This window comes from Parus major, chromosome 18, assembly GCF_001522545.3.
Source record: "Parus major isolate Abel chromosome 18, Parus_major1.1, whole genome shotgun sequence".
NCBI lineage: Eukaryota > Metazoa > Chordata > Aves > Passeriformes > Paridae > Parus > Parus major.
In genome coordinates this window covers 5470912-5492455 of record NC_031786.1, presented here as the reverse complement: position 1 = coordinate 5492455, position 21544 = coordinate 5470912, and the positions used below count along the sequence as shown (strand labels likewise).

Here is a 21544-nt window from a genome sequence, read left to right as displayed (position 1 = left end):
ACAAAGGTAACATGGAAGCAAAAAAGTGCATCAAAATACTTTGAAATTAATTCTTATCACAAAGAGAGAGGGAGAGACATCTTCCCAAGATTTAGATACTTTAATTCTAAAATGTAACTGTTTTAAATTGAAGAAGAAATAAATTCCAAGGAAAAAACAAAACCAGAAAAACTGATGTGTGAAATCTACATCAGACCTGAGATACTAAAGAATTCCAGATTATTAAAAAAATAATTAATAAGCCAAATCTCACATCTCATATCCTTAGATTTTCTTTAATATTGATCCTAATGTTCCCTAGCAAATATCCATACAGATACACCCAATAAAACCAGTAAATTCAATGTATTTTATTGAATAATTACTTTAAGGGTAGATATGTCATGGTTTTACTGTCAATTCAAAACTTTGGGCATGAACAGAATAAGCTTTATATACTCCATCACACACATACAGGTGTATGAAATCCATAATACAGATGGTAAACAAACATCAACTAATACAAACTTTTACAAATCAAAGCAATACCCAATACACAGAAAACAGCAATAATCTTTCCAGAAAGACAAAAAGAATATTGTTTAATTATCAGTGAGAGTGGGACAAAGAGAAGAATCTAACAAAAGAGTGCTAATGTGTTTTTCAGATTCTGACTAGTTTAAATAATGTATTTTTCAAATAAATAATTACAGTAAAGTTAAATGCAAATCATACCCGTATAAAACTAACTCATATCCACCAAAGAAGTAGAAATCTCCAAATAAAAGTATAGGATTTGCATTTTACTTCTATGAAAAAAGAAAATGAGGATAGAAAAGACACAACTTTCAGGCTACTTGGTAGTACTGTTGCCATTATCTTGTGAAAATTTTCCAGGTACAATGTGACCATGAGTGTGGCCTTGCTTTGCACTATTGGGGCAATATAAAATAAATATAAATAAAATATAATGTTGGAGCAGAGTTTACAAGTGGCCTAACAATTGTAGCTGTTTCTATTAGAGGATGCCACCCATCCTGAGACATTTGTAGATGTAATAGCACAGCCCATGTTATCAAACCATACAGTTTGATATGGACTGATGAAATCACTTATTACATGAACATAGCTGTGAAAGCAAAGTGCAAACATGCTGACTCAAGCATGCAGGATTTGCTACAAATTCCCCAAGTTGCCCTAATGCAAGGCTCTATTCTGAGCAGTAGCTGAGGCCTCTGAGGATAAAGGGTACTATTCACAAACTGCCAACTGTCAGGAGCCCTCAAATCCCACTAGTTTATGAGCTGAGAGGGCCCAGCAGGAATTCCTGAGCTGAAGAAAATGTGTCTCTTCTCCCTCATGGACAACTTCCATGAACCAAAATGTTTGCTTTGATTACCACTTTCAGCGCAAAATTTTGAGCAAAATGAAAAAAGAAATTCTAATACAGAACACTTCAACATCTCAAATTAATGCTGAGAAAACATCTTCTGACAAAGCTTTACTTAAGAGACAGAAAGTTCTGACAATATTTTAAACAATGTCTTATTACTGGAATTTTACAAACACATTAAAGACAGATGGCACTAAATATTTTCCCCATCCCCTAATTTCCTCAGTCATTAAAGAATGTCTTTTTGTCTGTAAAACAAAGAGAACTAGCTTTTGAAATTTCAGATTTCCAAAGAGCCTTCGTCTTCCCCCATACTAGATTACCTGGCAGAACAACTGACGTGGAGAATCTGACTAAAAATGAAGAAAGAAAACCCCAAATCTAAATATGTAACAAAAAGATTGGTCCGACACAATGGAACAAGCCTGACTTAATCTAAAAAGCCTTTTGTAACTGTTTTCAGTAATAGCTTGACTTTGTTGGTTTGTTACTCTGCAGTACATGGGATGATTTTGTGAGTTGAACAAAATAAAAACAATTCTCAAGATAAGAAAAACAATTCTCAAGTATGTAAGAGCCTTCCTTTTTGTTTATGAGAGTGTGTATATGATAAAAGTAACTGATGGTGTTCAGAAAGGTTTTAAAGGACAGATAAATTATCTAAAAAGCAGTCATACAGTAATATTTCATAGATCACAAAAAGTATTTGGATATTGAATGTTCTGGAAAAATAAATTCAAGAACTTCCACAGACTCATACACACAGAGAGAAAGAAAGCACAAACTGAGAAATACTCACGTGTTTAAAGCAGGTAACAGGAGCTGCTGTAAAGCTATTACTATTGATGTAGTTACCCCAGCTGAAACCTTCCACAGGGACAGCTGCTAAGGGAAAGTTATTTTAGTTAGGAAGTTGCTAATGAGGCACAAATCTTGCAGTATTCTTGTCTCAACACCGTTTATATGCTATTACCTGCTTTTGTCTTGGCCTGGTTTTGTAAAGTTGCTTGATACTGGGCATATGCTGCTAATTTAGCCACTAAGGGCTGTTTTTGTAGAACTTTAGCCTTCTTTGTTGGAGGTTTACCCTAAAAAAAGCCAACAACCCAAGTAAATAACATCTTTCCAAACTCCCATCAGGAAATTTCCAAAGGTCTGAAGCTATCTTAGGCAGATTTAAACTAAAATTAGAAGAGACTAAGACTAAAACAGAGACTAAGTATCACCCAAAGACATGCATTATAAAAATAAATTTAAAAACCGGTAGTAAGGATTGTCCAAAAGATGACTTTTGTACTACTATCTCAACTTGAACAGCATTATAGATTCACTGTTGTTTACCTGAAAAAAAGATAGCTCTTGAAAGCAAGTCAAAAGGAAGAACTTTTAATCTAACTCATAGCAAAGCAATTTCTTGGCATTTGTTGCAATGAATTTGAGACAGGGTTTAATGATATTTCTTGACACTTCTCTTTGAATACTACAAACATGCCTGGATGATTATTTGATTAATATTTTAAGTCAACGGACATACATCTATTTTGCAACTCTACAAAGAAAATCGTCAAACCCAAGAAACTTATCTTAAAACATGCAGCCATCTGTACAAATACCCAGTTTCACCACCACAGATGACAGAAGAGATGTAAAGAAAATGGTGTCTGTACCGCTACCTGAAGCCTGGCCAGAATGCTGGCCTTCTTGGAGTTGGAGGAGTAGCTTCTGGAGCATGACACGCTGCAGAAGCGCTTGGTTTTAGAGTAAAAAGCGTCCCGGACACCAACCATCCCACACATCTCACATGTAGCTAACAGAGGAGAGAAAAACAAACCCCAAAATGTTAAGAGGGTAGTTAATACAGCAGTAAAAATTCAGAACAAAGAGGACAGAATGAAGGTCCTGGAGGTGGTACAATTAAATGGATTCTAAGGGTTTGACCCCAAAGAAAATTGCACAGGAAAATAAATTTAAAACAGCACCACTAATATCAGTGAAACAACCAAGAACCTCAAGTTCTTGGTGAAACACTGCCTCTTTCTGCTCCCTATTAAGTTCACCCCTGGTGAAAGTGAATGACCCAGCTAAATCAGATCAAGCTGATTTTTGGTTTTTCACTGTTCTTAAGGAACCATCTGCTTTGAATCTGGGCCTACCAATCTAGATTTCCTCTAAATATTGAATATTTCCAACCTGAAATAAAACCAGACCTCTTGTTTGATTCTAAATTAGTATACCCCAAATACTCCAGCCCATGAATGTTTTTTTTCTGGCTAGAATCATGTTTCAGAGGTGGACAGCACCACACACCGTGTATTCCATGATGAATAAGAGTCGGAGACCAACTAATGCCAGTGAGACAATATCCAAATTCTGCCCAAAGAGAGCTCTACACTAATCTCTAGGATTTCATATAAAATATTTTTCCCTGCTAACAAAATAAATCTTCCCTTTTAAATTTATTTTCCTAGGATCCTCCAGCTCACAGCTAGTAAGGCATGAACAGTTATACACTAACACGTTTTATACACCAGCAGTAATGAAGTTTTCTTAGTATAGGAAGAAATATATCTAAATGTATTCTAAATGTAACATAAAGGGCAAAGAGAAGGTATGTCCTGGCATAGATAGAACACACTGACATTGTCCTCAAAGCTCCAAGAATAAAACCAATGCATATGAGAATACACACATGCATGTGCAGACACAACACATTTGACAGGAGAGCAGATGTTCCCATACTATTTCTTTCATGACAGCAGGATTCAAATGCTCTCTTATTTCAGTATAGCAGAACCCAAATAATTCCCCCTCCCAAAACCAACCAACCCCAGCCCTTTAGCTGCTTTGGGCCCTTTTCAGCTGGGACCAACATTTGGGATGGGACCCTCACAACCCAGCACAGGCTAAAACCCATCAATATCCAACTCCTTGCATTCACACAGCACATACTTACCCATGCCAGATTTGCCATCTGGATAAGTATAAACTTGCCCATTGTTCTTGATAATTGGGAGACTAGATGGCAAAGGAGCAACTTCCTCCTCACTTTCATCTGAACTGGAGCTGCTGCTGGTGTCCTCACTACAACTATCATAACCGTCAAACATCCCGAACGAGTCTCGGCGTTTCCTTTCCACTTGGGAACTATGTTCTGTCTAAAAATCAAAAATAACCAAACAACAAAAAAACAAAGAATAGCAGAATTTTCTGAATGCAAAGATTTGAGTCAAACTTAAAAAGTTTCACAGGTCAGTGTTAAAGCAGATATTCTAAGGCACTGCAGTATCAACACAGACATGTGCCATGTATTGCCAATTAAGTGAGCATTGGCATAATCAAAACTGGCCAATTTTTGGTGTTGTGATATACAGGAAGAAAAAAATCTATCTCATGATCCACTGAGAATACATAGGAACCATCCATACATTTAGTTTCCTTGGTATCTTTAGAGTTCATTAAGCCTGATGTGCTGAACACTGACAGCCACAGGGATCTTTTATGCAAATGAGCACATTCCAGATGGCTGCAGCCAATTCCACTAAAATTCATTCATTTGAGAAAGCTGGGCAGAGAAAAGACAGTTCAATCAAGAGGGCACTTATATCACAGGAACAGGAATGAGAGGCTCTCTGCTCTCATTGGCTTGTGGGGTTATCCATAAATCACTCAGCTCCCCTACGAGTCCATGACTCCTGTGTGAAGCAGGAACACCTCTGCAGCTCACAGGGCTGTTCTGAGGATTAATACATTAACCATTATGAAGAGCTCAGTTACTATGGCAATAGGGTCTGTACAAATGCTGAAAGAGAGAAAGGTGACTAATTTGCCACTGTCATATACAAAAAGCTTGTTACATAATAGTTTTTGTATAATCAAAAAATCTGAAGTAGGATAAAACCACATAATTTTGAAGAAGGCATGACAGTTAAGCAATTTCCAGCAAAGACATTAAAGAAGCAAGAGATTAACTAATGTACTTTTTCTGAAGCACATCCACCACATGCATTTTGATAGTGACAATTTTCACTTTATTAATAACACATTTATTAATAATTTATTAATAACATTTATTTTTAATAAACACATTTATTACTAAAACAACTCTATTGAAACAAGGCTACTCCTATGTGAGCTGCTCTAATTAAGCTAAAAATATATTTTATGTTTCATATTATTTCCATAATCTTAAACAGTATCTACTAAGTTTGAGAGGAAATAACAAACAAAGAGAAAACAAAGAAATTCTACAATAAAAATGCAAGTTAGTGGAATGAAGTACAGAGAAAAGAGAAGGAAAATTAAGAAAGCCTTTGGCTCAACTTTCTTTTCCAAGAGCTAAATTTATTTAAAAGTCAGTGTTGACAGAAAAGTAATGTGACTGGGCTTTTCCTTCTTAAATTTCATTTGGATTCATAGCTTCAAGATTTCATCACTATTCCCCAAATCCCTTTCCTAGAGCATATGCCTGAACATCTTTATTGTTAGATTTCATTCAAGCCTTTTTCAGCCATGCTATCCCTTTATTATATTATATTATATTCTTCTTTGTAATCTAAATAAATCCTATTATGGAAGAATTCCCTAATAGGTACAAGGGAAAACTGATTTCCACACTGACCCAATCCTAGCATGTAATTATTTAAAAAAAAGTATTTCCCAAAACCCCAGTAAGCACAAAAGGTTATGCAATAAGGCAAACACTTTTAACACACTTGCAGTAGTTCTGAAACAAAACAACAAAAAAAGTCATTGTAATGTTAATTATGAATATACTCCTCAGCTAAAAAAAAAAAAATTAAAATGGTATTAAACCAAATCAAATTTACAATAGGGCATAACCTAGCAACTACCTCAAGGCACTGAAACTAGCAATTAGGGTGCCTGTGGCATTATTAGAGGAAAGAGAGCCACAGCAGACAAAGTCCAGCCCTGACCCACGCTGGCAGCAGTGTCACCTACCCTGTGTCACCTGTCCCATCTGCCACCAACATGCGTGACCAGTGACTTGTTGTGTGTGCACATGTGTGCAGCTTAAGGCAGAAGCTGAGTGCAATGTTGCCATGGATACAGTGTCCTGCCAACACTGCCTTGAATTTTCAGAGCAGATGAAAACTAGTCATCTTCCTCAAAATTTCAGGAGCTCCTTAATATCTCACAGTATTTAAGTTCTCTTGACCACAGTTTCTGCTAAGATACAAAGTGTGATTCCATATGAACCATTCCCAGAAGTACTACCAGAGCACTATGATACTTAGAAGGCTTTATGGACAGAAACTCATGGTATTTCAGAGCTCAGGGAAGGATGTCCCTCTTCATGCCCTCATCCTCTCTAAAGTCAGCTGATCTGATTTCACTGAGAGATTAGGGCCTCATTCCATACCAGTGGTTCCATGGCTTCAGCCCTCTTACAGAGGCTGCAGTACAAGCCAGTCTCAGGATATCTCCTTCCCGCTCCAGACTGGAGAACCTTGCACCTCTAGGCTGGTACCTTTGCTCAGTGCTCTGTTGGCAGAGATCTGAAATGCTGTTGCCACTCAGAAGGAATTGAAGTGCAGCCCATTCCCAGTCCCTCCAAAGCCCCATGCCAGCTCTGCTCCCACTGCCAGGAAAGGTGGAAGAAGAACCAGGAAGCTGGGGGCAAGGTGAAGGACCACAACAGTGCACCTAGTTCTTTTTGTTGCTCTTTTGCAGCACTTCCATTTATAATCTCCATATTACTGCTAAGCTGTCTTTGCCAAACTATCCAAAGATAGAAAGAAAAACAGTTTCTCTTCATCAATGGAAAGCTGGGCCCTCAATTAGGAAAAATCATTCTCCAGCATTACACAATTTCAAGAGTAGCAATCATCAAGTTTTTGAGTTTAACTATACTGTCAAAACAAATCTCATGTATCACCTTTCTATTTACTTAATATTCAGCCAACTTGTTCCAATTCAAAATTATTGAACATCAAATCTGCAATTCAAATCAGCAGCTTTGCTTACCATTTTAAAACAATACTGTAGTTTTAATAAAACATTTGTGTACCAGCTTTTGCCAGAAGATGAACACATTTGCCAGATAATTTATGCAGGACATTCTTACTGTTAATTTGCAGTTATTACCTGGATTACAACTGGGGAAACTACTCAAAATGTTTTATGAGATTTCAAAACGGTAGAGTTTGCAGGAAAAAAACCAAAATAAAATACTTTGTACACAAAAGTAGGTGGAAGTTCAGGAAGATGACATAAACACACACCTATGCTGGAATTTTGTTAGAGCAGATCAAAACACTTCTACTTTGATAATAAACACCACAGAGGTTCTTTTTAACTCATGTTGAAACACAGCATTTGTAGAAATGAACATGAGGAATCTTTGATAACCCCTCCTGCAGAATTTGGATGAACAAAAGAAAAGGAGCTCTGGAAGTGAAAAAAGTTGGGAGCATTGCTCTGAATTCAAAGGTCAAAGACACGTCCTTACAAAAAGGACAATGCAACAATTATAAATAAGATAAAGCAGGGGCTTTGGTACAGCAGCAGCCTGCAATTCCTGCTGAGTTCTTGCTAACTGGTTCCACCTTTTTCTTTTGAAAATTAAGTACAAAATTTCCCCCTTTCTGATTTTCTAGGGCCTCAATCTTTTTCCAGAAGCTCTCAACCACCTCGTCAACTGTTCCTGAAGTGCTGGTGGCCTCTAATACACTATGATGAGCATCATCAGAGATACCAGGAAATTGGAACCATCTACCTCATGCACACATTCTCTGTCCCTTTGTTGTTTTCCCTCCTATCTTCAGAAAGGGCAAAAGGAGAACCCAGGAAATGACAGGTCAAAGAGCCTCATCTCATCCCTGGTGAGGTGATGGAACAAGCAATGTTGGAAGCCATTTCTAGGCATGTGAAGGGCAAGAAATTCTTGACAAGTCCTTTTAGGTTCCACAGACAACAGCAACATCTTGTCTGTCCAAAGCAGCATTTCACCACAACAGCTGCAGGGCCTTGGATTCAAAAACAGGTGTGAAAAAAAAAAACCAAAAAAATAAACCAACCCTCAAATCAACATCAAACCAGTTTTCTACTCTTCAAAGCTGGACTTAGCACTAAAAATCATGCTGAGGAAATTGTCTTTTCCTCAAAACATAACCTGATACTGTCCAGCTTCTAACAAACCAGGGAACAGCCTCCTCTCTAACCACAAAAAACTGCTTGCAGGAGGAGCCTGGCTTTTGATAAAACAGAATCTTGCAGCTGGTTAATGCCAAAAGAGCAGCAGTGAGTAACTACTCCACTAATACAGTCTATCTGTACATTAAGCAGAAGTAATGCACAAACAAAAGAACAAGACAAACTTTCAGGCATTCTGGCTAAGGCTTATTTTCTTGTTAAGATTATTGGTTCCTCAAAAGAGGTTTTCAGTCAGAGCACTGTGAAATGTAGCGTGAGCAGCACTGGCAAATTACCCTGTACTATTTGCTCGGGGGGGTTTCTTGCATACTTTTCTTTATTGAAGGGATGGGTGGAGAAAGGAACTCTTAAGAACTGCTTTCTTATTCTGCCCAACTTCCCATTTTCCTGTTCTTCTCCCTGTGAGTACTTGACAACAGAGCATTTTTAAGAAATACTCTTAACTAAGCGTTATATAAGGCAAATGGTATGAAAAGGAATAAAGTTAAGGAAACTGGTTTCCCTGACAGCAGGAAGGCAACTCTAAACAAATAAAAAAATAACCAGTTTCTCACTCTTAACATACATTTTTATATATATACACACACATTGAATTTGATCAGCACATTATAGCATACATTATTTGAGTGTAGTAACTACTCTTACAACACAAAACAGTGGGCACAAAGGGTGAGCAATCCTTGGCAAAAACTAAAACCATTTCATGTTATTTAGACATTAAACACTTAACTCAGGAAATGGCTTTAGTGTCTTGATGAAGACTATACTCAAGCATTGGCTAAATTTATGCAAAAGATTTTTGAAGGTAAAAACTTGCAAGAAAAACACCCCATTATTATGTAGCCAAACCTCTTGCCCCCAGGTAAGTGCATCTGGCCACAGGAGAATGATCCAAAACAGCCACAGAAAGGCTGCAAACCACTCCAAATGGTTGTTGTTACTTTTGAATTCAGTCTGGGGCTTGAATTCAGAATGGCAGCAATTTGGAGCTTGGAGTACAAGAGCTGCAGCTCAGCAAAGGCATACCAGCACTTGAACAGAGGCATCACTTCCTATACTCAGCTCCAACCCCCCCCAAATAGGACACAACTACAGACAGATGGGATCTGAGACCAAGGTCAACAATGAGGTCACCACAACCTTCAAGCCAAGGGTCTGTTGTAAGACAGATTTACTTTAATCACATATCCTTAATGGATCCAAGGGTATTTCCAAGTTAGATTTGATGCACAGGTTTTGTTTTTAAAAGTTCATTGAGGCTTTATGCCACAAACTTAGTTACACCTCTGGATGTCAAGGAAACACTACAACAGAATTAATTTATTGTAACTCTTCTGAATGCAAGTTGGCCAAAATAATTTACAGTAGAAAAGTAACTTGTGCCTGTGGAACTGAAGCCTAATTATGCCTCAGAACATGACCAAAAAAGAAAATTCAAACATGGTACCAATTTAAAGAAAACACACTTTCAGCTTTCATTAAAAACAAACAAACAAAAAACCCCCAAGCTAAACAAGTTGGGATTCTTGGAAATCAGAACCAACCAAACTTACTTTTTTTATATAAGCAACTCACCTCTATCTGGAAATGTGCCTTCCACTCTTATTATAAGTAAAATCTCTGCTGGAAAATTACAGAAATGTTTTTTCCTGTCTCTTCATTTGCTATGTATGACAGCATTTTGTCTGAAGCCAGTTTCTGCTGTTTGCCAATGGTTTTGTCCATAGCCTCTTCCCCAGGGGGTTTCACACAAGAGGGGAGACTCTTTCATAAAAAAATATATCACATTAGCAGGAAATTTTGGAGGGGGGTGTGATGATTAATATGTGAAATATCTGAGTTTTGATAAAACTAAAAATCTGTTACAAACTCCATTACGTTTCTACAAAGCCTTTACAGGAGTATCTGGAAGAGGCAAATATTTCACTTTAAACACTGTGTTACCATTAAAAAAACCAAACCAAACCAAAATTTAAATGTAAAGAACCCCAAAACCACCACCAACCCAAAACCAAAGTCTTCAACTCCTGAATTCATTCCACGTGCTCAGAGACAGGCTCAGCAAATGATCCCATATGCCCAGAGTGTACCAACTTACCTGACAAATGAAGCAATGCAGTACTGGATTGCAGAAGATATGAAAAGCCTTGCAAAATTAAATCAAATTTTAAAAGGTAAGAAAAATGAAAGCCAACGAGAGGGAACATTTGTGCATGTTACCATTGCTGCCAGAGGCACCTCACTCTTTAGGGAACAATGAAGAGAATTCTTACTTTCAGTTTGCAATCTTTCTGCACATGCACAAGCCCACATGTTCTCAAGAACACCTATTCCTGGGAGACAAGATCCCTCTGCATAGCTTCCTACAGCCTACATCACACACTTGCTCAAAACTTGCCTAGGCTGAAGGAATGAGTAAAGACAATTAACATGCCTTCTTAAGGCAACATATTGCTTTAGTTCTCATTAAAGGCTCCAGATTAGACTCTCACAGTCTTACTCCATTCCTTTTAAGTCAAAATCAAACTGTTAAATTCAATAAATAGGTAAATGCAGGTCCTCAAACCTGAAAAGTAATTTAAATTTAAAATACAAGAGATTGCCCTGCAGCTTTCAGTTTTGACTAGGTTTAGATTTGAAAAATAGCAACAGTTGCCAGCTACATTTTAAAATAAATCACTTTTTCACACAGAGAATTTTGTTACCATAATCAGCATACGCTTTGTAGTAGGACTTCTAATTTTCAAAGCCACGCCGGGCAGAAATTGCCACACTTTCAAACATTTCCAGCAACAACCTGAAAGTGAAACTGGCTTCACGGGTTTACTACTCCTTACAAAGAGAACAAAGTCATAATATCAGAAATCATAAAAATTCACGAGGAGGGGGGAAGCGGCCACAAAGAAAACCTTTGAAGCGCTGATATTAAAAACTCTCCAGCACTTAACATGAGCACGCTGGAAAACTGAACTTTAAAGGCTGGAACTACAGGAGGAAGTTGCTGAAACCCGGCACTACAGCGGAGCAGGGAGAAAAGCAGATCCGAGTGCGCCCGCGAGAAGCTAAAACTTTTCTCTGAGGCAGGAGGAAAGAGGAGGAAAGGACAAAACCCGACCCCGCACAACCGGGCTGTAACAAAGAGGTCCGGCCGTGCCGCCCCCACGTACCCCGGCCAGACCGCCCCGCGGCTCCCCAGGACCCTCCGCAAGCAGCAGCGCCGGCCCGGCCCCCGGAGCCCCCGCCCCGGGCGGGCACAATCCCCCACACCCCGCGGGGCCACCCCCGCAAACACCCGGGGGTGTCCCCGGCTCCCCCTCACACACTGCAGGGCCGCCTTCCCCCGCATGGGCACCGAGGGTGGCACAGCTCCCGCCCCCGGCTCAGCCCACGCCGCTCTCCCCCTCAGGCGCTGGGGCTTCCGTGGGGGCGCCGCGGCCGCGCCTCCCGCGGGCTCCGGTACTCACCAGCTCCTTTGTGTTTTCCATCAGGCCCTCATGGGCAGGAGCCGCCTGCTGCCTCTGCGCGCTCGTCCCAAGGGCTCGGGCGCTGCGCGTCGGGGCCGGGCCCGGCGGGGCGGGGACGGCCCAGGCGGTTCAGCCGCTCCGAGCGCCGGGGACCGACCGGGACCGACTGCGGCCGCCGGGACATCAACAACACGAGCGCACGGCTGCGCAGGCGCGGACACACCCCCGCCAGGACCTGGCTGCGCGGTGCGGCCCCCACTGCCATATCCCCCCGCTCTGGGCGAATTCATTCGTTACGGGGGGAGCACGCTCCGCGCCAAAGGCGGGCATCGCGGGGGATAAGAGCAGCCGTATCCGCCACCGAGTGGTGGTGCTCGTGGGATGTTCCGGTGAGGGGCCGACGAGCAGTGGGTGAGGGAGGCGTGTTGCCTCACAGGTCGGGGCTCCCCCCGCCATGGGCTCGCAATGGAGCGGCCCAACCATGGCAGCATCACGTGGAACTCGGGGTGGGGGCAAAGGGAGGCGAAGAAAGAAGTCACGTGACCACGGGTCGCCGGCGGGGGCGGGGGTTTGGTCACGTGGCGCGGGGGCGAGTCTGCGGCATGAGCCTATCGCAGGCGGGGGCGGGGCCACGCGGGGATCATGTGACCAGACACGTGTTCCGGTTCCGGGTCTGGCGCGCAATGCGGGTGCCGATGGCCGCGGGATGGAAGCGGGGAGCGACAAAAGCGGGGAAAGCGCCCAGGATGAAGGCTACGAAGAAAGCAGCTAAAGTAACCAAAGCGGCCAAAATGGTGAAACCCAAGCGGACGGCGAAGCGGCTTGTGGCCGTGGCGAATCAGGCGGCTGCCACCGAGGCGGCGCGGCGCGGCCGCCACCTGAAGGCGCTGAGCTGCGCGTCGGGCGCCGAGCGGGAGCTGGAGGAGCTGGTGTTCGGTGACAGCCTCAACGTGGAGGAGGACGAGCTGCTGAGGCGCCTGGCCGAGCCCTGTCGGGTATGGCACATCCAGGCCCTGCCCGACCCGGCAGCGGCGGCCTCGGGCGGGGGTCGGTGCTCACCGCGGCCTCGGCCGCTCGCTCCTCGGGTTCCGAACCGTGTCCCCGCTCACCCGGCCCCTCCGGTTGTTTTCAGGTTACTGCTGCAGAGGGGAAAGGCCTCCAGGAAGAGTCAAGCGATTCGGGGGGGGAAAATGAAGCGAAGGGTGACTTACTGCCCAAAAAGCCGGCCTGGGTGGATGAGGATGATGAAGCCGAGGAAAGGTAAGTTCAGGTTAGGTGATGGGAATTAACGTATCACACTTGGGAGTCCTTGTAAGTAGCCTTGGTGTGATCTTTGTGTTCTGTCTGTTTTTCCCCTCTAGTGTTGATATGACCCATAAGTACAGGAAAGATTTCATGAAAAGTGATGCTGAGACAACGCTTACTAAGAAAAAACTAAAGAAGAGACTTGAGGAACAGTGAGTTTTGCTAATGTTTTTGTGGCTGACTATATTGAGATCATTGATCATGAAGGTGGGTGCCAGAAGGATGATGCCAGACACTTTTCAGTGGCGCCCAGACCAGGACAAGGGGGCAGTGACCATAAACTAAAAGCACAAAAACTAAAACACAAAAAGTTCTATCTCAACATGAGGAAGAATTTCTTTCCATGGAGGATGGCATACCACAGGAATAGCTGCCCAGGGAGGTTGTGGAGTCTCCCTCTGGAGACATTCCAAACACACCTAGACATGTTCCTGTGTCACCTGCTCCACCTGCCTTGGTCGGGGGGGGAGGTTTGACTGGATAATCTCCAGAGTATTGATCTCCCTTCCAATGCAAAAATTTTGTCAGCTAAAATACATTTATGTGACATTTAAAGTCACTTTCCTCTTTATCCACTGTGATCATGTGGCCTCTTTAAAGCCAGTGCTTTCTGCAATATTTACAGTGTTTTTAAATCACAATACTAAGAGTAGTAAATATGCATTAGTATTGTCTAGACTAACTTGTTTAATACTTGTATCGAAGTGCCCAAGCTAGTTTGTCTTCTAGTGAGTTATGCAAGTAACAGTGAAATCTTAATTTTTTAAAAAAACATTTAAAACTTACATTGTGTTCTAAGTGCAAGAAGTCCTGCAAAATTCTGACTGTGCTTATTGTATGTACTTAATTCATAGAAGGATATTACTGTCTCACAAAAGTTAACTGATTTTTTTCCTCTTTCTCCTTTTCTTGTAAGGTTTCAGCAAGCCATGGGAGGAGTTCCTGCCTGGGCTGATCTAGAAAACAGGAAGAAATCCAAAGGGACTTGGAGTGATAGTAAATATGCTCAATTCTATTCTGATAAGTGTTTCTGTGATTCCCTGTTCAGCTTGCTAGAAGATAATTACTTTTACTCAGTTTCAGTAGTGTGATAATATGCTGGATGTGTCAGATTTGTTCCTTCAGTGTGCTGTAATTAATTTCAGGGAGGAATGTGTTGATTTTGCTGTGGATGTTTGTGCAATTATCTGTTTCCATGTGATTTGGTTTAATGAGGTGACAGTGATGAAGATGATGATCTGCTACGCAGGACTGGCAGTTTCATAACGCACTCAGAGGCTCTGCCAAGGGGGATTTTGAAGGTAAAGACAAACCTTATCTTTCCACTTTAGTTGGACTTAAGTGCATATTTTGACTCTTGTGTATGAAATTAGCAATTCTGTGAGTTTGTTTCTGCAACTACAAGTTCTAGAGGATAAGCAAATTGAACAGTTCACGTGAAAGCATGAAGCAATAAACTGAGGGGGATTGTTTGACATAAGAATTTTCTGCACTCTAAATAGCATCTTGTAGTAGGATTTTAATTTCTGCAGAGGGAGGATGGAATTCTCCCACAGCTTTGAAGCTGCTGAAATGACCTTTAAGAAGACAGCCTTAAATGAGTATTTCTCATACTGTCTCCTATAGCTTTCTCAGATGACTCAGAATGCAGCTGGTTTTATACTCATTTGTAAAGCCAGTAGAAAGGCTGGGGAGTTCAGCCTGTGTTTGCATTGGAGCAGCTCCCTGAATGGGCTGTGTGTGCTCTGCTCACCTCATGCTGCCCAAAACTTCATCACAGGGCTTGAGGTCTTGTAAAGAGTAATTGGCTTTTTATTCAGCATAAGTGATTGTTGGGGTTTGTTTTTTACTGTCTGATATGTGTTGTAGATGAGCACCTGCCCTCCTGCAAACCAGGAACGTTTTGCCAATGGAAAACTGGTGACAGTGCAGTTTCATCCTTCAGCTCAAGTGGTGATGACAGCTGGGCATGATCGCTCTGTGTCCCTCTTCCAGGTGAAGAATTTCACTTTGTACTCTGCTAATGGTCACAAACACAGAACCTTTTTTTGAGTGTACATGAAATAGCCTGGAGTGATAGACCTTTTTTCTCTCTTCCTCTGCACACTGGGTGTAATGGTTACAATGGAAGTTCCTTTGGTTAAAGGCATCTTGGAAGGAATTTCCACTTGTCACTTAAAACCAAGTACATGCAGAGTACTGGCAAGCTTTTTGTCTCAGAGATTTTAGTTGAAGATTTGTGTTTAAAAACATTTGGTTTGAAGGTTTGCAGTGACAATGACTAACGAGGTTTTTTGTTCCTAAGTTGTTTGGAGAGCCTGTAGTGGGGGCAGCAGCCCACTTTGCTTTGAGGCTGTAAAATTGCTGTGAAATCATGTTGTGGATGGAGAGGCAGTGCTGCAGGAAGAAGGTGTTGATCTTGAGACACTGCCTTGTTCCTCTGAAAACTAAAGATCCTAATTTTATTTAGGAACTTTTAGCATGGGCCAGTGTCACTGAAATGGTCAGACACAAGTGGAATGTGATATTCCCACAGAGCTGCAAGAAAATCCAAATCAAAGCCAGATGTTTCCATTTAGAAAAAGCACAATAGAAGTGATTATTTGAACAAAGCATGGGCAAGATGAGGAAGGGCAACAGGTGTGAGATGTAGCAGAAAGGCAGGGAGTGTTATATGAGGTGAGAAGATAAGAACCAGATCATTTGTAGGAGAGAAAGAGTTTAAGGCTTCACAGTGGTGTACTTCTCATTACTTAAGTCTCAGCTGAGAGGTTGATATGGTTTTTCTCTGTAAAAGTATTTGATATATTCCTCAATCTGACAACCTTGTTTTTTTGTTTTGAAGGTGGATGGTATAAGGAACTCAAAAATACAGAGCATCTATTTAGAGAGTTTTCCAATTTATAAGGCTCGTTTCAGTGTGGATGGAGAACAAGTTATAGCCACTGGTACTCACCACAGCATGTTCTTTGTCTATGACATGATGGCTGGGAATATCATCCCCATTCCAAAAGTACGAGGTATGTTTTGCAGCTCTGAGTGTCTGGGCATAGTTGAAGCTGTCCCAAATAGAGATGGCACATGAATTTGCTTTAAAAGGAAGTGCAGAGGATTGTTGGAGGTTGTATTTTTAACTTGCCTTCAAAGAAATAAAGTACTTTTAGTGCTAATTTGTCTGGTATATTAATTATCACACATGAGCAGAGTTAAGTTCAGCTTCACTGTGACAACACAGCAGAAATTAAAAGCTGAAGTGGGGTCAGGTCTTAAGTCATATTCATTCTACCTCTGAATGTTGAAGCCAAAGAATAAAAAGTAAAAGAAAACCAATCTAAAGTTTCAAATATCTTTTTAAAGGTGTGGAGGAAAAATTTCTCAGAAACTTTGAGCTCTCTCCAGATGGATCATTTATGCTGCTAATTGGAACTTCAGGTTACCTTCACTTGCTGTCCATGAAGGTACTTTCTCTGCATGGTTTATCTAGCTTCATTTCCTTCCTGCATTTTCCTTTTTGACCCTGCTTTTATCTCATCTGCAAGGCAATCTAACTTCCAGCTGAAGCCAAGGTATGACACATGCTGTGACAGCCCTCAAAAAATGCGCTGCTGAATCAACCCACTGCAGCTTTAGGGAATTATTTTGAACCCTCTGAGACTTTGTTCTGCAGCTCCCTGGGGCTGGTGGAGATCAGGGCAGTTCCATGGGGTTTTCAGCTGGGAGAAGTTGCATGTCAGTGCTGCATTTCAGCTGCTTGCACAAGCACTGTGCTGGCAAAAGGAATGGGAACAGGCACCTCGGGGTGGAAGAAATACAGGACTGCTTTTCTGGGAGTCATGCTAATGCATGCTGCTGTTCCCTGTTCATGAATCAGTCTTTCAGCTGAATTTGAAAATGCTGTATGATGGTAGGTGGATTTGTTTTAAACTTTTACAGGGAAAAATCCTTTTAAAGGAGAAAGTTCAGTTTTGTATAACTCAGATCCTTCAGTGAAGGAGAAAACAAGTGTTTGTTGATCCAGCTGCAGTTGGACTCAGGAGCTTGTGTTCTGCTTTGCAGGCACTAAAAATGTTGGTGCTGTTCTCTGAATGTCAGGGTAGCTAACTTAAGATTCTTGTGGGACAGGAAACAACATTTTTGTAGATTTTTGGTAGATTCTCTGTCAGCATTTTTCTTCATCCTACAGACAAAAGAACTGATCAGCACTATGAAGGTGAATGGAAGGTGCACTGCCTCTGCTTTCACCCCAGACAGCAGTAAAATATACAGCTATTCAAGTGAGTATTCCTGCAGCTCTAATCATAGTTCCATTTAAATTGCATAAGTTCTTACAAGTGACTTACCATTTTAGAAAAGTAATTTTTAAAATTTATGCCAGTATCTCTTTTAAAAATACAACCAAGTGATCAATCAATAAAGAATGGAATTATTTTAGTATGCCTTTAATTGTTGGGTTTTTTTTTAAATACCCTATATTTGATGCATAAATGACCTTCTAGTTGCCATATAATTAAATTTATTTTAACAAAATAGACCAACAAGTGATGTGTATGTGTGTTTCCTCTAATATACTTCATTCTGCAACCAGAGGAAGGTGAAGTTTTCATTTGGGATGTGAGAAGCAGAAAGTGTCTACACAAATTTGAAGATGAAGGTTCTTTGGAAGGAAAGTGCATTGCTGTTTCAAAAAATAACCAGTATGTGGCATGTGGGTAAGTGACTGAACTTTGACAGCTTCTTCTGCTCTCAATTTGAAGCTCTTCAATGAACTTATTGGTGGCTGGTGAGAGTGTAAGGAACATGGTTTGGTTCTAATAAGCTTAGAGTAGACATGAATAGATGAATATTCCCTACTTTATGATAATAATTTAGTTTTTCCTGTGTAAATATAAAATACCATAGTACTAAAACAATACTAAAACAATAGGAGTGATACTGGTATTACTATTGCCATGTATGGGTTCAGCAGTTAATTTTGAAATCACACTGACTAAAATCACAAATTGTGTAACAGGAATATTGATTCAGGGTCTTCTCTCTTTTCTACTTCTCTTCCCTGTACTCTGAATTTGGCTCCTGCAAGGCAGCAGCTGAAACTATTTCTCCAGATTCATTGAGATGCAGTTTCAGCCAGTGTTCTTTTAAGTGAGAGCAGCAAATAAATACAGGAGTACAATATGTATTTTCTTAGCTCACTGTAGAAGAGGATTTTAAAGTGAGCTTATGCTGCACTTAAAAAAAAAGCTCACAATAAAAAATTTGAAGTTATTTCAGAATATTTTGATACCAAATTCTCCTTGCTTTGAATTCATCCTAGTAAGAGATGGGCTCATCAAGGCTCTCCACAGTTGAGTCTCTTATTATATAAGTAAAAAGAAAATCCAAACCAGCAAAAACCTAAACCCTTCCACTAAATACTGTTATAAACTCCAAAGGGAAAATCAAGCTCCAAACAAAATATTATTACAAACTGCAGTAAATAATTGGAAATTACATTTTCAGGTAAGTAGTGGCTATAGATAACAAGGCAACATGTACTGAAATGTTAATTTTCGGTATAATCTTTGTTCATTTTGTTCTTTAGTTCATCTTCTGGAGTTGTAAATTTATACACTACTGATGTGTGCCTCAAAGAAAACCATCCTAAACCAGTTAAAGCCATAATGAACCTTGTTACTTCTGCCACCTGTGTGACCTTTAATCCCACCACAGAGATTCTGGCAGTAGCCTCCCGTGACACTGATGAGGCAGTCAAATTGGTATGTTCAGCTTCTTTATTGCAATATTTCTTTTATATCTTGCTAAAAATACTGCTGGTGATGTAATAAAACTGATATGAAGCAGATACAGATACTGCAAAAGGTGCTGGACCAACCAGATCAGGACATGGCTAAGACACTATGCATTTACAAGAATATAATTTTATTTTATTTAGTAAAGTTGCTATGAAAATAACATTTTGTAGTTTAGTTTACCTTTTTACCTTTTTAAAATGCCCTCTAAAATGTCTGGAAGTGATTGAGGCCATGTTGGACAGGACTTGGAGCAACCTGGTCTAGTGGAAGGTGTTTGAACTTAACACTGAGCTTCAATTATAGATTCGTAATTTAATTTTATTTTTAGTGTTTTTCCCAACTTTATATTCTGACCTATTTCTCAATATAGGTGCACCTTCCTTCATATACTGTATTCTCAAACTTCCCAGTGTTCAGAAGAAAACAGATTTATCTTACTCAGTCTATGGACTTCTCTCCCAGAAGTGGATATTTCTCAGTAGCTAATAACAAAGGCAAAGCTTTGTTATTTAGGTAGGTACTAAGTTAGGTCCATTAATCCCAGATAACATGTTTATGTTCTGTAAGATGGGGCAGATGACTGTAAGTAATAAGGTGATTCCTGGTCTGAATTTCACCTGATGACTTTCTGGAGTGTGGAGTTGGCTTTCCCTGCTGGAGCACAGCCCTTGTTGTTTGTCTGATTATCCAAAACACTCTGTTTCCATACTTTTTTATTTTCTTCCCCTGCTGGTATGGTCAGGGGTGGGGTGAGGAGCAGTGCTAACTCTAAGCAGGGATATTTATTTTTTTTCAACTCACAACTTCATGGTGCTTGTAAAACTGCTTAATTTTAAGATGAGACTTTAATGATTTACCAAAATGGAAAGGAAAAATTCATAGAAATATTCCTAAATATGAATAAATCTTGTGATTTATCCTTTAGTTGAACTTGAACTTCATATTATAATGGCACTTAAGTAATTCTAGCAGGTAGATGTTTGCTCTTCTACTACATCAGATTAGCTAAGGATACTCAGTGACACTGCTGAAGAGCTGTTGTTTCTTTGTGTTATCCCCTCAACAAATTACTGAGAACTTATAAATCTCTCAATTTTTTTTCTTTAGGCTGAAACACTATCCATCCTTCTGAAAGAAGATACAGGAGAAAATGAACCAGTAACTGAGGTGAAAATAGCATTAGAACTGTTCACAGAGGCTTGAGGAGCCTCAGAATTTTAGTTTTGCTGCATCCACTTCTTTACAGATGGCAGGAAGAATTTCTTAGCCCTCTGGAATCTGTCTTGCCTGGGTCACTCATGGGCTGGAGTAGGATTGGCCTTGTCACTCTCAGCTTTTCTGATAATGCAGCAAGTTGATAGTTCAACTAAAAACCACTTTCAGCAGGACTGATTATATTTAAATCAAACTCAGCAATGCTCATAAACAGTTGCAGGCTGGCAGGGACTTAGCTTGATCCTGTTCTGAAGTATTGTGAGCCCACACAAATCTGCATCATTTCAAATTCCCATTACATGAATTACTGAAGTTTGAAGCATAGTTTGTGTGCAGATGTGATTTTATTGTGCACTTAAATGTCTTGGGAAACTGGAAAAACTTGTAACCTTGACAGTAATCCAACAGACTGACAAAAACTGTGTTAATGAGGGGAGGCTGAACTTGTTTAGACTGGAATCAGCTTTGGTTGCTGCATGTTAAGTTTGCATAGAATTTTGTGATGGCTTGGTGTTTGGGAAATACTAAAAAAATTCTCTCTTCTGGTCTTTCCCCAGGTGTTGTAACCTGCAGGTACAAGGATGCTGACAAAATCAAAGCTTTTTTTTTTTTAATTTTTAATTTTATATGGAAGCTACAAAATACTAATAGAATATATGTATTTTAAAATTTGTTTGTTTTAAATAAATATACCTGGTAAGTTTCCAGGCAACTTGTTTCAACTTATTCCAATGCTGAACAGTTCCCAGAACCAGTCAGTCCCACTGTCCTCCTCTGACTGTGTTCCAGCTTCCACTTTAATATCCTTCACTTGTTCCCAGAGATTTTGGATGCTGTGGTGGATGGCTTGGCATCTGGATGTGAGGTTAAAACAACACATCCCCTCAAATTCCTCACATCCATGGCCATGGGCAAGCAGTAAAACGTCAATTGCAGCCCTGTTTTGGAGGGTTGTGTGCCTGGTGGTCTCTTCATCCTCCAGGAGGGCACTGAGGTTTGTGGATGTTGTGTTGGGCTGCTTACTGAGCCAGCACCCCAGGTGAGAAATCTCACTGAGGGCCTTTGCTGTGGCTACCCATGGTAAAAATATGGATACCACCATCCTCTTTCCTTTATTCCAATTGTAAATTGTCACAATTTTCATCAAATTGTTCATATGATCTTTTTTGGCGAGCCAAATGAGCTTTCTCTTTCCAATCTTGCAACAATGAGATGTTTGGGGT

At 40.5% G+C, this 21544-nt stretch overlaps 2 protein-coding genes across 20 annotated transcripts in view; one reads left to right on the top strand and one right to left on the bottom strand.

Moving 5' to 3' along the window:
- The window catches only part of MBTD1 (mbt domain containing 1), a 35567-nt gene extending 23367 nt beyond the window's left edge, over positions 1 to 12200 (bottom strand). For 5 of the 19 annotated variants that reach the window (XR_004499756.1, XR_004499757.1, XR_004499758.1 and 2 more), the window contains exons 1-5: positions 12010 to 12197; positions 4326 to 4527; positions 3040 to 3179; positions 2346 to 2460; positions 2172 to 2257 (exon numbers count right to left, since the gene is read on the bottom strand). Coding sequence is in view for 15 of the 19 variants with exons in the window: in XM_033518723.1 (XP_033374614.1) it covers positions 2172 to 2257; positions 2346 to 2460; positions 3040 to 3179; positions 4326 to 4527; positions 12010 to 12030 (564 nt within the window). In the remaining 4 variants the exon portion in view is untranslated. Of the gene's footprint in view, positions 1 to 2171; positions 2258 to 2345; positions 2461 to 3039; positions 3180 to 4325; positions 4528 to 10120; positions 10310 to 10643; positions 10692 to 11250; positions 11754 to 12009 lie in introns of those variants that run through there. The other 14 variants (XM_033518713.1, XM_033518716.1, XM_033518720.1 and 11 more) reach the window with 13 other exon arrangements.
- A 396-nt stretch (positions 12201 to 12596) lies between these two features.
- UTP18 (UTP18 small subunit processome component) lies at positions 12597 to 21033 on the top strand. Its single transcript, XM_015646123.3, has 14 exons — positions 12597 to 13004; positions 13142 to 13269; positions 13371 to 13466; positions 14231 to 14310; positions 14530 to 14615; positions 15184 to 15309; positions 16160 to 16334; positions 16672 to 16772; positions 17498 to 17588; positions 17900 to 18023; positions 18896 to 19070; positions 19477 to 19619; positions 20214 to 20273; positions 20879 to 21033. Exons 1-13 carry the CDS (start codon positions 12612 to 12614, stop codon positions 20236 to 20238), a joined length of 1743 nt encoding a protein of 580 aa, XP_015501609.2. The 5' UTR covers positions 12597 to 12611; the 3' UTR covers positions 20239 to 20273; positions 20879 to 21033.
- Positions 21034 to 21544: the final 511 nt, after the last annotated feature.